At 35.2% G+C, this 12,695-nt stretch overlaps 5 protein-coding genes across 9 annotated transcripts; 4 read left to right on the top strand and 1 right to left on the bottom strand.

The window, feature by feature from the left end:
• Window positions 1-6: 6 nt before the first annotated feature.
• On the top strand, window positions 7-1,783 carry LOC139111824 (thioredoxin, mitochondrial). Of its 3 annotated transcripts, XM_070672351.1 has the most exons (5): window positions 7-99; window positions 196-276; window positions 702-905; window positions 1,029-1,152; window positions 1,392-1,783. In XM_070672351.1, exons 3-5 carry the CDS (start codon window positions 724-726, stop codon window positions 1,503-1,505), a joined length of 420 nt encoding a protein of 139 aa, XP_070528452.1. In that variant the 5' UTR covers window positions 7-99; window positions 196-276; window positions 702-723; the 3' UTR covers window positions 1,506-1,783. The 3 variants fall into 3 exon arrangements, with proteins under 3 accessions (XP_070528452.1, XP_070528453.1, XP_070528454.1); XM_070672352.1 differs by lacking the exon at window positions 7-99 and having other exon boundaries at window positions 137-276; XM_070672353.1 differs by lacking the exons at window positions 7-99; window positions 196-276 and adding an exon at window positions 330-451.
• On the bottom strand, window positions 1,613-8,225 carry LOC139111823 (cholesin). Its single transcript, XM_070672350.1, has 6 exons — window positions 8,135-8,225; window positions 2,977-3,366; window positions 2,728-2,836; window positions 2,379-2,547; window positions 1,905-2,219; window positions 1,613-1,744 (listed from the first exon to the last, which is right to left on the bottom strand). The coding sequence occupies exons 2-5, from the start codon at window positions 3,104-3,106 to the stop codon at window positions 1,908-1,910; spliced, it is 720 nt and encodes a 239-aa protein (XP_070528451.1). The 5' UTR covers window positions 3,107-3,366; window positions 8,135-8,225; the 3' UTR covers window positions 1,613-1,744; window positions 1,905-1,907.
• On the top strand, window positions 3,336-4,968 carry Bug (thioredoxin domain-containing protein bug). Its single transcript, XM_070672349.1, has 5 exons — window positions 3,336-3,466; window positions 3,545-3,731; window positions 3,901-4,115; window positions 4,186-4,412; window positions 4,505-4,968. Exons 2-5 carry the CDS (start codon window positions 3,674-3,676, stop codon window positions 4,857-4,859), a joined length of 855 nt encoding a protein of 284 aa, XP_070528450.1. The 5' UTR covers window positions 3,336-3,466; window positions 3,545-3,673; the 3' UTR covers window positions 4,860-4,968.
• LOC139111815 (oocyte zinc finger protein XlCOF6) lies at window positions 5,067-9,846 on the top strand. 2 transcript variants are annotated; one of them, XM_070672337.1, is made up of 7 exons: window positions 5,067-5,621; window positions 5,707-5,809; window positions 5,887-6,203; window positions 6,357-6,728; window positions 6,826-7,180; window positions 7,416-7,864; window positions 8,137-9,846. In XM_070672337.1, exons 1-7 carry the CDS (start codon window positions 5,361-5,363, stop codon window positions 8,818-8,820), a joined length of 2,541 nt encoding a protein of 846 aa, XP_070528438.1. In that variant the 5' UTR covers window positions 5,067-5,360; the 3' UTR covers window positions 8,821-9,846. The 2 variants fall into 2 exon arrangements, with proteins under 2 accessions (XP_070528438.1, XP_070528439.1); XM_070672338.1 differs by lacking the exon at window positions 5,067-5,621 and having other exon boundaries at window positions 5,958-6,203; window positions 8,137-9,845.
• Window positions 9,847-9,966: 120 nt separating this feature from the next.
• LOC139111884 (pre-mRNA-splicing factor ISY1 homolog) lies at window positions 9,967-12,351 on the top strand. Of its 2 annotated transcripts, none has more exons than XM_070672472.1 (5): window positions 9,967-10,106; window positions 10,504-10,596; window positions 10,680-10,702; window positions 10,869-11,187; window positions 11,280-12,351. In XM_070672472.1, the coding sequence occupies exons 2-5, from the start codon at window positions 10,594-10,596 to the stop codon at window positions 11,652-11,654; spliced, it is 720 nt and encodes a 239-aa protein (XP_070528573.1). In that variant the 5' UTR covers window positions 9,967-10,106; window positions 10,504-10,593; the 3' UTR covers window positions 11,655-12,351. The 2 variants fall into 2 exon arrangements, with proteins under 2 accessions (XP_070528573.1, XP_070528574.1); XM_070672473.1 differs by having other exon boundaries at window positions 9,978-10,047.
• Window positions 12,352-12,695: the final 344 nt, after the last annotated feature.

The raw sequence follows: 12,695 nt of genomic DNA on the forward strand, positions 1-12,695 counted from the left end.
ATAGAACTTCTATCCGACGGCAGCCGAAGCGCTGGCTTCACACGGACGAGCCTCTGTATCTGGACGCGTGGAGACCGCGATTCCCAGTTGGGCTCTCTGGTTTGTAGATTAAATTAAGTGATATACTTGCATAAAGCCGCGAGCACACACTTTTGCATAACGCGTAAATATTATAAGTAATATGATTGGTTTCAGCCTTTAGTTGAAAGTGAAAGAAACAAACTCACGAGGAAAGCGCAGTAATAAATATAACAATAGGTTATCAGCTGATCGTCGGTAAGTTCTCACAAACTTTTAATGTATTTACGTATTTAAGTAATAGAACAGAAAGACAATAAAAAAAATAGCAGATAATATACTATAACATAACGTAACGACGTGATAATTTGTCAGTTGGCTGAATATCTGAAAAGACTTAGTTTGACGCAATTACGTATCGTCTTTCGTCAAAGTACGCAAGTTAATGAACAAAAAAAAAATCGTTTATTAACTAATATCGAGAACTTTTTCGCAATAAGTAATAAACATCTTTCTCTCATTATTATTAAGAAACGTAAAAGTTAAAAGAAGTTGAGTGAGAGAGAGAGAGAGAGAGAGAGAGAGAGAGAGAGAGAGAGAGAGAGAGAGAGAGAGAGAGAGAGAGAGTGTATAATAAATAAAGTTATATTTTAACATATATTAATTAATTTTTTATTTGTTAGTTGAACACTAAAAACCGGAAAAATGCAACGTCTAGGAATCCAAACTATTCGCGCTAGCAGAACTCTCTTGGGGAACAGGTTGTATACTACTGCACCTGCACAAGAGCAAATTGTATCTGCTACCTTCAAAATTCAAGATAATAAAGATTTCCACGAACGTGTAATGAACTCTAAAGTACCCGTTATTGTAGATTTCTTTGCCACGTAAGTTATATAGAATGGTAGTTGAAAATTTTATTGCAATGTATTTTTGTCTTAACAACTGACATTTTACTTTTAAAAATTATATTTATAATAATTAATGTAGGATTTGTACAATTATTCTAGATGGTGTAATCCATGTCGCATGCTCACTCCAAGAATAGAGACAGTTGTTGCAGAAAAACAAGGAAAGGTGTTGCTAGCTAAAGTTGATATTGATGAAAATACAGACCTTGCTCTGGACTATCAAGTAATTGTTCTTTTTTACAGTTTTAGTATAATTAAATATTTATTTAAACTATCAATTTAAACTTTTGAATTGATGGCATAATTAATTTGATAGTTTATTTTATACTGGTTTTTTTCTTTACTAAGCAAAAGTGAGTATTATAATTAAATAATTATATACAAGCGTCTATTTATTCGATAATTAAGTTTAAAATTGAAGTGTTCTTTAGATTACATGTTTTACTATATATTAATTTTTAGGTTGGATCTGTACCAGTACTCATTGCTATGAAAGATGGAAAGGTTCTTGATAGAATAGTTGGTCTTCAAGATACTGACAAGCTCAGGCAGTTTGTTAATAAATATGCAGAATAGCGTTATAAAAAAATATTACCTAAATTGCCTTTGATGGTTTGTCAATCCTTGTATAAAGAACTTTTACTTAATACTTAAAAATCTGTACAACTGTGTTTAGTCATTTTTTTTAGGCATTAAATAACAAAAAATGTATTCCGATATAAAGAATACACACACGTATAGATGATATTGTGTAAAACAAGTTCTGAATTATTCATAGTTAAATTTTTTATGTCTTAAATTATTCGAATTAATTACTGCAATTAAAATACAACTGAATTATGTCGTTGAAAAAATGCGAAATTTTTTTTCTACCTCGAAATTTCATTAGTGTCGCTCTCAGGCTTGACACAATAAATGTTGCTTTTCTCAACGTTTTTTTTTTTTTTTTTTTTTTTTTTTTGTTTCTTCACTTACCTCTTAACTTGTGGGTTTTTCAAACTCTGGAAAAAATTGCAAAATAATACGCGCTCTTTTGTAAGAAACTGAATTTTGAAGGTCTATTTTGCACTCTTCCTGCGTCTTTTCCTCAACTTGTGATACTGTGGCCATTGCTTTTGACACTAAAGTATGGCATGCACTGTTAATACATGTGCTTTTATAAGAGTTTCTAAAATACTCTACAACAATAGGGAAAATTTCGTCAGAAATATATTGTTCTTCCATTATATTATTCAGCAACCAGATCTGCTTGAGCTTTTCAAATTTCCATTCCTTGTTATGGTGTTTCCACTGTAATAAAATTATATTAAAAATGTAGAATATAAAAATTAATTGTCAAAATATTTCTGTTTAAAACAAACAAAAGTAAGTCACACATTTGCATATTTAAATAAAATATCTCCAAGTTAAGCCTAAAAATATACAATTTTAACATTAAATACAACCTACCATAAGTATATATTCAATTGCCTTTGATGCAACATGTTCTTTCCGTAATTTTCGAGCTTCAATTTCAGCTTCTATAATCTTCTGTTTTTTTAATTTTCTTTTAGATAATTTTGGTGTTTTTTTATTTGAATCTTTATTCACATGATTCATATTAACAGAAACATTGTCACTACAAATATTGTTTAATTAAATCTTTGAGATAAAAATACATTTTTACACACATGTGATTTATTAATAATTTAATGTTAAATAAATTTTTTAATGTATAACACATGTATTTAATGTTTTTATAATTGGTACATCTGTTGAAATATCTAAAAATGTAATTAAAAATTATAATAACTTTTACCTGGTATTGTCCAGAGTTTCCTGTTTCTTTTTTTTCTTTTTTGGTTTGTCTTGCAAGAATGTCTTCTCTTGAGACATTTGGTTGGTTTGACAATCATCACTTTTGGTAGCTATTAAAATTATTCTTTTGCGTTTTAAAGCGGTATTTAACAAAATTAACTAAATAAAATTACTATTTCAACAAATTTAATATACGATAAACGAGCACAAAAAATATAAAAACAAAACTGAAATAAAGGAAATAACTTGCCTGCAATTTTTTTCTTCAGTTTCTTTAGTTTCTTGTTTTTCTCCAGTTCCTTCAGCTTCTCCTCTTTTTTTAACTTCTCTAATTTTTCTAGTTTTTTCAGTTTACGCTCAAGCTTTTTCGCTTTATCCATATTATAATCGCTTGATTATAATATAAATTACTTACTTGTGATCTAAAGTTCTGAATCTAAGCCGTCTGCTGAAAGTTTGAAAGCCCAAAATGACCCACGTGTCGATGTCAATGAAAGGCATCAATAAACAGGCATAGCTGCGAACTTAACCTTCCTTTCCGTGGGTGCAGTGCTGCAAGGACTGTCCCCGGTTTGATCGGTTCTTGCTTTTCAGCTTTTCTAGTGCCGCTCAGTGCAGTTAGTTCAGCTGGTTCAGCTGCCTGAGAAAAAACAACATTTGTTGTATTATAGGTTATATTTCGAATTTAGACTGAAATATACCCTTTGGTATAATAAAAAAGGAAAATTAATTAAAAAACTGTAAGTAAGATGGTATAAAAATATGGAAAGGGTGTATTTTATAGAATCGAATAAAAGAAATCTTTATAACTGTTTTAGGATTAATAAATGTTGATGGTCTATATATCTACAAAGCCAATCAAGCTGTACATTTCGTTCATCTCCAATTTACAGGGTTGCATTAATAATTTAATTGTAACCTGAATAATTTAATGCCGTATACCAAAAATGAACTTATTGAAAATGATCTTTGTAGGCTTAGCAGCTGTACCTCTTTTAGTCTTGGGTAAAACATAATTTAAATTATTAGTTTTTGTCTTTTACATGCATTCCTCAAAGGGAATTTAATTATTCTTAATAGCAACAATAAAATCTGCAAAAAAATTATATATATATATATATATATATATATATATATTTTTTTTTTTTTTAATTAAAGTATTTGTAACTTTTAGTTACTATTGCAAACAGTAAAGAAGTTACAGAAGAACTTGTAGTGCAAATTGAATCTAAGGATAATTTAATCAAGGATAAAAGTGAAATTGTTCACACAGAGGAAAAAAACGAATCTTCAAAGATAAATTCTGATGTTGCAGTAAATGTGACAGATATTTCAAATAATACTACTAAAGTTAATTGCTCATCAGAGAAGATTTATGGCCCTGTCGAGGTATTTTTCAAAATTTTACCTTTTTTCAAACAACATAATAATTATCTTATACATTTTGTCATTGTTATAGATTGTCAATGCAACAAGACTTATGGAGCTATTAATTTTGGACCCTGGTCCTACAAATCGTTCAAGAAATGACAAAGATGGCAAACAATTACCAGGGACTTGTGTTCTTGTATTATTTTATGCCAGATGGTGTGTATTTAGCAGTCAAGCTGCACCACATTTTAATGCTATACCTCGTTCATTTCCCCATGTTAAAGCTGTAGCTATCGACGCTATAAAACAACAAAGGTAAATATGTAAGATTAGAAAGTATGAAAAAAGTCCTTAATATTGCTTTTTCCTTTTTCCTAATAAAATGCATCTTTTTTTTTTTTTTTTAGTTTTAATGCACAGTACGGAATCGTTGGGGTACCAACATTGATGCTGGTCCACAACGGCAAACCCGTCGCTAAATTTAATGACACGATCTATACCTTAGAGTCATTTGCTAAATTTGTGTCTCATCTGACAAATCTGAGGCCAAATGGCTCGCTGTACGTTACATCGGCAGATTTCACCGGACCGGTTTCGAGCACGCCTTCCAACGAGATGGATTATTGCCTGGTGCTATCGTGGATCTTTATAATTGCCTGCGTTCTATACTTTACATCACGCAGTAGGTGGTGGCAACAATTTGTTGAACTTATTCAGAACACATGGCTCGAAAGTAATGCAGAACACGAGCATGTCGATTAGGAAAGGTAGACTGATTACTAAATTATTCTCCGGGGTTTTGTAAGCTTGTAAATAAAAGAAAGTAACTGAATAAAGTTAAGTGAATACTAAGAGAAAATTAATTTAATTATTTATATTAATAAAATATATTATCTAATTTAGAGCGTTATTTAGGCATTTATTTTTTGTGCTTATAGCATTAACGCGTGGACGTAATGGCGCACGCGCCCTCGAGCCTCGAGGTTCACTTATTAAATTTCCAACTTCACGATTGTGGTGTGCGGCATTTGTTTGCGCTGAAGTCCGTCTTGAATGGATCCGTTGTCGCGGTGACCACCGGCCGTGTTGTAAGCCGGCTGCGCGGGGTGAAGGACGGCACGGGTCGACTCGTACAATTAGAATTTTGCCGAATATTCGGATGACGAGATGAAAGATAGGTTCCTGCGAGCGCGCACTTCCACCGACGTCCCGCGCTAGAGGTTAAACCGTTCGACCGGATCGCGGTCGCCGACGACTACAATTATGGGCTCGCTCAACCTGATTTGCCCTATGTGCTGCGGCGAGACCTTCAATACACCCCAGTCCCTCAAGTACCACCTGTTAAGCTTGACGGACAATCTTTATTGCCCTGGCTGTTCTCAGCGTTCCGACTCGGTGACGTCGCTCATTCAGCACCTGGACGCGTGCGAGTACGACATGAGGTACAAGCTGAAACCCGAAATTCTGGCGGACAAGTTCAGGAAAGGCGGAAAAGAGTCCGAGATCAAAATGGATCTATTAATGGTACGGGATATTGACGATGTTTAATCTTAAATATTTAATTAAATTTTAAAATAATTATGACGTACATTTTAATTGCTGATTTTAGGATGTCAAGGCTCAGCAAATTAATCGGAGCTTCCTAGCAACAATAGGCAATAACGGAGTAGTCATAATGGGCGATCCGCAAACGATACAAATGGATGAAAACGGTTTGTAGAATTGCTGTTCTTCTCGCTTAGGATTTTTGTGGGCTTGACTGTTATTTTCTAACAAAAAAAAATATCAGGAGAGATTAAAGTCGTAGAAAAGATGGGCGTGGAAGAAACGCAACCAGATGAAAATTCTCTGGATTTCAAGATATCCGAAGGTTACGCTGGTGACGGTGGTGGAGGGCAACAGAGATTACAATCGTCGCAAGGATTAGTGGCTATTCCTATATCGAATGCAGACCGCAAGATGGAGAAGAACGTAATCACTGTGTTACCGGACAATTCACAACTCCTTGGTGGTGAAACCGCTACCCTGATCGACGTGGATCGTATAAACGAGGCAGGGGAAATTGACGAAACTGGTCTCTTGCGTGTCAAGCGAGAGCTGTGCGAGGTATCGAGAACCAGATTACGTTTAGAAGGATTATATTTATACCTTATGTATATTCGGTGAATATAACTAATTACCATTTTTTTTTTTTTTTTTTTTTTTTTTTAATTGAATTATTGGCTTTTTTACAATAACATTTTTTATTCTTTTTTGCAGCTCGATTCTGACGCTGTATACAGTTGCACCAGCTGTGAAATGAACTTTAACTCAGTTTTGGAACATATCAAACAGTTCCACGACGGGCAGGAGGTTTTGCTGGAAATGGCAGATCAGTTTAATGATCAGGCCGCGAAGAGTCCAGGGTCTGTATTGTCCGAAAACTCGGGAAATGTGGCGAACGCACGGCAGCGGCAGACACTGAACACGTTACGCACGGAGGAATGTGTGGACAGCGAGGGTAGGCTCTATACTAGAAAAGTAGTGCAAATTGAGAAATTCTGGGATCGTACTCCGATTCAAATTACAACACCGCAATCAGCAAAGGCTCCGATGATCGAGAAATTTTTTTCGAATGTCGAGGGTGTTAAGGTACGATTTAAGGCGCGCTTTCCGGCAAAGGAAGAATCTTACGTGATAATTATTTTAAGTAAAGGTTGATGTTTTTTTAACGCATGCAATATTACAGGTACGAGAGAAACGTCTCGCGGCAGCGTCGATGCGAATGTACAAATGCAATCAATGTCTGCAGCAGTTTTCCAAGTTGGGAAACTTTCGCGTGCACGCCTGCGTTCGTGGAAATAATCGTTGCGAGCAATGCGATCAAAGCTTTGCAACCCCTAAAGCGCTACAACTTCATACAAAAGTGCATGACGGTGAAGTCGATTCGAATCAGAAAACGTTCCTCTGCACTACATGCGGCACCGAATTTTGCTCTCACAAAAGCTTACGATTGCACTCGAGGATGCACGCGCCAGTAAGAGCTAGGCATGTCGACGCACCGGAGGGTACTCCTAATGCAACTTTCACCTGCCCTGAATGTGGTAATAAATCTTTATTTTATTCTTAAAATTAAATTATTAATTTAATTAGGCTAATGATCAAATATAAAACAGAAAAGAAATATACAAAATTATAAAGTTTGAATTTCACAAATTAATTGCTTTTGATATTATGCTGCATTGGTTTACTTTTCGTTTTTTTTTTTTTTTTTTATTAAAAAAAATTTATATTTTTTTATTTATTAAAAGAAATTTATTTTTTTTTAATACTTTGCAGGAAAAACTCTGTCCGAGTCGTATAAAGACGCACACATGACCCTGCATACGGGTGACTCGGTAACATGCACCGTTTGCAACCGGAAATTCGATTCTGCAGACAGTCTAGCGATGCACACAGCGGTGCACGTCGAACTAGTATCTTCGCGACCACCTACTCCACAGATTTCGGGTTTAGTCTCTACCAATATAGATGCAACAACGATACCATCAACGGCGGCACTAGCGATGATGACATCTTCAACGTTAGCTACGACAACGGCTTCAACAATCGCCGTAACATCAACTACAACGGTAACGACGACGACGACGACGACAGTAACAATGGCGGAAGCCGGAGACAGTCAGAAACCGTATCAATGTCAGCATTGCGGACGCAGGTTCACTAGACCGCATGAGAAAGTCAAGCACGAACGAATTCACACCGGAGAAAAACCGCATGCTTGCGAGGTAGGTGGATAGTTGTGCAGTCATTTTTTATTAAGATCAATGAAGTAGCTGTGCAAACATACAGCTGTAAATTCTTGACTGCCTGAACTACTAATGGTTAATTAATAACTTTAATTTTATTTCTACGATACTTGTAAAAATAAAATTAATGATTTCAATCTTTTACACTGCTACAACAATTACGAAAAAATTTTAGAAAGTGCATTGTTACGAATTTGATTAATTATATAAGTATTACGCATTTGTTTTATAATTTTTCTTTTTACTTACAGGTTTGCGGCAAAACTTTTCGCGTGTCTTACTGCTTGACCCTTCACATGCGGACTCATACGGGTGTACGGCCTTATGCCTGTCAGCATTGCGGCAAACGTTTCAAGGCGTCTTCCGTTTACAACCATCACTTACTGACGCACGGTGAGGAACGTGCCTACACTTGCCCGTACTGTCCGAAAACGTTCAAGACGCGGGTACAACTAGCCGGTCATAAAAACAGCCACACAAAGCCATTCCGATGCACCGAGTGCTCGAGACCGTTTGCGTCACTCTACGCTGTCCGTGCACACATCCAGACACATAAGAAGGATAACAATCTCAAATTTAGCTGTTACGTGTGCGGTGCGTCGTACGGTCGGGCGTTTGCTCTTAAGGATCACCTGAAGCAACACGGTCAGGACGTAATGGCGCTACCAGAACCAGCACGGGAGGAAGAAGTGCACGAGAATTTTCTTCTCGGTGAAGAGGAGCTCGATGAAGTGAAATTTGTGGCTCGACCTTCTCTACCGCCGCCGACATTACCACCGCCACCACCATTGCCATCGCCATCGCCATCGCCATCGCCATCGCCATCGCTATCGCCATCGCCATCGCCATCGCCATCGCAATCGCCATCGTCACCTCCACCATCGATACCGTTTCCTGCCATCGCGCGTTCTCCCTGCGTGAACAAAACCGACTGATATTAATTGTTGCAATTTAATTCTAGTCGTAATGCATTTCGCAAGCTTGCCGTAATAGCCTACGAAGATCGTTTGTGGAAATTAAATAAATTTACATAAACGATTAGCAGTACTGAAACTGTTACCTGAATACGCGAGAGTCTCTATTTGTCCGCACGTGTTGTTACAAGTTCCGTGTTGTATGCGGCGAATAGAGAGAATTTTTTTTTACCAAAACCAATGCGATTGGGACCTAGTTGTACGTAAGAGTTGTTGACTTGTTAACAAAGTTTATTATTGTTCATATTTCCCGTACCGTGTTCACTATTTTATATTACGAACAGAGCTCAAAGAAACTATCGGATAATGAGGAAAGCGAGATATCCGCCTGACCCTTATCCGTTGCTTACGGTGAATCAGTTCTGCGGATGAGCCGCATCGGTGCGCGCCATAAAAAAAAAAAAAAAAAAAAAAACATTTAATTATATTTAAATTTTATCATTATTAATATTATATTCAATACACGGAGATATCCGTATTGCAGTACGCGAATATTCGTAAAATCAATTTAGTATTGCGTACAATGCATAATCGATTATCAAGTGGGTGGGCGGGTATTTTCGAGCTTTAGTTACAATTTCCTGAGTTTCATTTGGAAACGGAGAATTCTAATAGAATAAGTTTTTAAAGCGTTTTTAATTTATTTAAAACTTCTTGCCAGCAAGAAGTAAATTTTTTTGTACGTGATGTATACATATCACAGTTAAACAAACTGATGTTAGCTTTAATTTCACAGTTATTTAATTTATTGCGTACCTAATGTTACAATTTTGAATCATTGTAACATGCATAATTAATTATATTAATTAAAAGTTCCTCGAAAGAGATTCAATTTCGTATGAGAACTAGACTGGAATCCTCGTCCACAGACCGATCTGGATTATTTTAAATTATTTAATCGTATTCGTTTAATTTTTAATGATTCAGATTTTTCTAATGTTACACTGTTGTTACACGCTGTTGTTTGAAAAGTATTTTGTGAAAAAATAAATTTTCATTAAAAAAATTTGTTTATTTCGTAAACCTTCCGCTACTTGTTTTACTCCGTTTTTTTTTTTCGTTTCGCAATTTCGTTCATGTGAAAGTGTGGGTTTTACATGGACGTAAAACTACCGGCTACAACAGGCCATAGTTGTCCTTAAGCCAGCGTTGCTCCAGTTGTGAGTTGTGGCCATTTGATTTATTTAGGTCTGTCTTGCCGATTTTTAAATATTTTCTCGTGATTTTACGATCTAGAGGGCTGAATAGTAAGCATAAACTAATTAAAATGTGCATTAACTTACCACTAACGATAGATTTCGCTGCTCCGAACGCAATATGTATTATAACCTCAAAGTATTGGTGAATAACAGTGATAATTTATCATTTAAAATTTACAAACAATAAAATATTACTAATTAATAATTAATATGATTATTAAACGATACGTGCGCGTACAAAATCTTAATTTTTTTATTACGCAAAGTGCATGATATAAAAATATTTCTTTTGGACATTGCGTCTTGTTTATTTGAAAAGATAACAGGTTTTAGACAAAAATTTCTCGTCTGAAATGTGAAAAGTTAATTAAATTACTATTATAATTAATATCAAGATGTTATAATAAATTATTATGTTAATGTTACGTTTTGATTTTACTTACAGCTCTTTGTAAATTTATGAAAGTAAAACCAATCGATCTTAATAGTGATATTTGTAAGTGATTGATGCAACAGCTTGTATATTGCATAAAAAATGGTAAGTGTGTTTATAGTATATATTATATTTTACTACATTACTATTGATATGTATGTTTTATTAAAATGCACTTTTTTTTTTAGGCACGAAATGCAGAAAAGGCTATGTAAGTATCACTTTTAACGATGTCTATTTTATAATTTTTATATATTTTCTGTAAAAAGAAAAATTGTTATTAATATGACAGATAGATCAAATATTTCTTTTATTAACACATGCACTGTTAGAGTCGTTAATATATTATATATACAATTAATATTAATTATTTTTAGGACAACGCTTGCTCGTTGGAGAGCAGCACAAAACAACGAGGGGACAAGAAAGGAGCAGGAGAGAAGGCCATACTTGGCTTCAGAATGTAGAGATTTGCGTAAGGCGGAGAAATGGCGCATGCAAATTATTAGAGAAATCGCGAAGAAGGTTGCTCAGATTCAAAATGCCGGGCTTGGAGAGTTCCGCATTCGTGATCTAAACGACGAGATAAATAAATTGCTTAGAGAGAAGCGGCACTGGGAGGCCCAAATAAAAGAGCTCGGTGGGCCTGATTATTCCCGAGTCGGACCTCGCATGTTAGATCACGAGGGACGCGAGGTAAAATTAATTTTTTTTTTTTTTTTTTTTTTTTTTGTAATATCTACAAAGTGTATCGGAAAGATTTATCAAACACTCGGAATGATTTGCAGGTACCTGGCAATCGAGGCTATAAGTATTTTGGCGCGGCTAAGGAATTACCCGGCGTTAGAGAATTATTTGAACAAGAACCACCGCCGCCTCCCCGGAAAACTCGCGCAGAGTTAATGAAAGACATCGATGCGGACTATTACGGTTACATGGACGACGACGATGGTATTCTGATACCGTTGGAGCAAAAGGCCGAGCAGGAGGCTAGAGGAAAATGCATTCAAGAATGGATTGATCGCGAGAAGGAACCGGAGGTTGAGGTTGAGGTTGAGGTTGAGACAACGGCACAGAAAATGATTCCCTCGCAGCAAGACATTCAGGAGGCTTTATTAGTTAGGAAAAAGAAAGAGCTCCTAGAGAAATATGGCCTGGACTGAAGTCTCTAAAGTTAGCATTGTGTTTCAAATGTATTTTATTATGTAAGTAATTATGATTTTAACTATTAATAAATTTATTGTTTAATTATATATTAGAATACATTTTTATAAAACGCGATAAATATAATTATTGTTAATTTATTTAAGCACATAATAACATTGATTAAGATAATTAGTTTGTGCAGTAGACATTCAAACTTGAATGCTTATCAAGAGAAACGGGTGCCGTAGATGAAAATATAGATAAAAATCTAAGGATAGTCTGTTTATAATCTTCGCGATATTCGATATTTCTCTTTATTATTTTGTCATTTTCTGCAACGGAGAACAGGAAAATGCTTGATAGGTAGTAAAAGAGAATAACGGAGTAAACGTGGTATACATTATCGTTATTCTGTAGGAAAATCTAAATATCGCATTCTCTCTCGTTTTCGCAAATGTATCGCTTGAATATTGCATTGCATTGTATTGCATTTTTCTGTGTTTGACCTTGGCTCTCTTATTTTTTCGAAACGGCAAGCATCTATCAACGAATAACTCGTATCTAATCTCACAACGTGATCATTAAGCTCTGTAATAGATTAAAAAAAAAAACAGTTTATTTTTTGTATCATATATTAGGAAAGCTGCTGCTATCGTTTCCGAAAAAATTGTAAATTGAAAAAAAAAATTAACAGCTACAAAGTTCAACAACTTATCTAACAGGCTAATTACAGCTTGCTTGCGTCTGAACCATAATTTCTCTATAAACACTCGTGAATCTCTCTGAATATTAAATATAAGAAACGCAAAATGCTTCTGTTTCAATCTATTTTCGTGAAAATGTATCCGTTCTAGGATAAGAAGATCATACGATCTGTACAGTGAAAATGTAAAACAGGTCTGGTCGCTTCCTACATATTCAGCGGCTTATCACGTGTGGTATGACTAACGTTATCATAATTATGTTATATTTGAAAGAGTAAAAGAGCTAAAAGTTAAAAAACTACTCACTAATTTAACGTATGCCACTTGGATGCTGACTCGAGCTCTCGGAACGCC

This window comes from Cardiocondyla obscurior, linkage group LG25, assembly GCF_019399895.1.
Source record: "Cardiocondyla obscurior isolate alpha-2009 linkage group LG25, Cobs3.1, whole genome shotgun sequence".
Classification (NCBI taxonomy): Eukaryota; Metazoa; Arthropoda; class Insecta; order Hymenoptera; family Formicidae; genus Cardiocondyla; species Cardiocondyla obscurior.

Excerpts from the sequence above, each read along its gene's own strand:
- LOC139111824 (XM_070672351.1), top strand. The coding sequence starts at position 724 with ATGCAACGTCTAGGAATCCAAACTATTCGCGCTAGCAGAACTCTCTTG. Across the intron at positions 906-1,028 it reads ATTGTAGATTTCTTTGCCAC|ATGGTGTAATCCATGTCGCA; the intron begins GTAAGTTATATA and ends CAATTATTCTAG. Across the intron at positions 1,153-1,391 it reads ACCTTGCTCTGGACTATCAA|GTTGGATCTGTACCAGTACT; the intron begins GTAATTGTTCTT and ends ATTAATTTTTAG.
- LOC139111823 (XM_070672350.1), bottom strand. The coding sequence starts at position 3,106 with ATGGATAAAGCGAAAAAGCTTGAGCGTAAACTGAAAAAACTAGAAAAA. Across the intron at positions 2,837-2,976 it reads ACTGAAGAAAAAAATTGCAG|CTACCAAAAGTGATGATTGT; the intron begins GCAAGTTATTTC and ends TAATTTTAATAG. Across the intron at positions 2,220-2,378 it reads CAATTGAATATATACTTATG|TGGAAACACCATAACAAGGA; the intron begins GTAGGTTGTATT and ends ATTTTATTACAG.
- Bug (XM_070672349.1), top strand. The coding sequence starts at position 3,674 with ATGAACTTATTGAAAATGATCTTTGTAGGCTTAGCAGCTGTACCTCTT. Across the intron at positions 3,732-3,900 it reads TGTACCTCTTTTAGTCTTGG|TTACTATTGCAAACAGTAAA; the intron begins GTAAAACATAAT and ends TGTAACTTTTAG. Across the intron at positions 4,116-4,185 it reads AGATTTATGGCCCTGTCGAG|ATTGTCAATGCAACAAGACT; the intron begins GTATTTTTCAAA and ends TCATTGTTATAG.
- LOC139111815 (XM_070672337.1), top strand. The coding sequence starts at position 5,361 with ATGGGCTCGCTCAACCTGATTTGCCCTATGTGCTGCGGCGAGACCTTC. Across the intron at positions 5,810-5,886 it reads GATACAAATGGATGAAAACG|GAGAGATTAAAGTCGTAGAA; the intron begins GTTTGTAGAATT and ends AAAAAATATCAG. Across the intron at positions 7,181-7,415 it reads TTTCACCTGCCCTGAATGTG|GAAAAACTCTGTCCGAGTCG; the intron begins GTAATAAATCTT and ends AATACTTTGCAG.
- LOC139111884 (XM_070672472.1), top strand. Across the intron at positions 10,703-10,868 it reads CGAAATGCAGAAAAGGCTAT|GACAACGCTTGCTCGTTGGA; the intron begins GTAAGTATCACT and ends AATTATTTTTAG. Across the intron at positions 11,188-11,279 it reads TAGATCACGAGGGACGCGAG|GTACCTGGCAATCGAGGCTA; the intron begins GTAAAATTAATT and ends AATGATTTGCAG.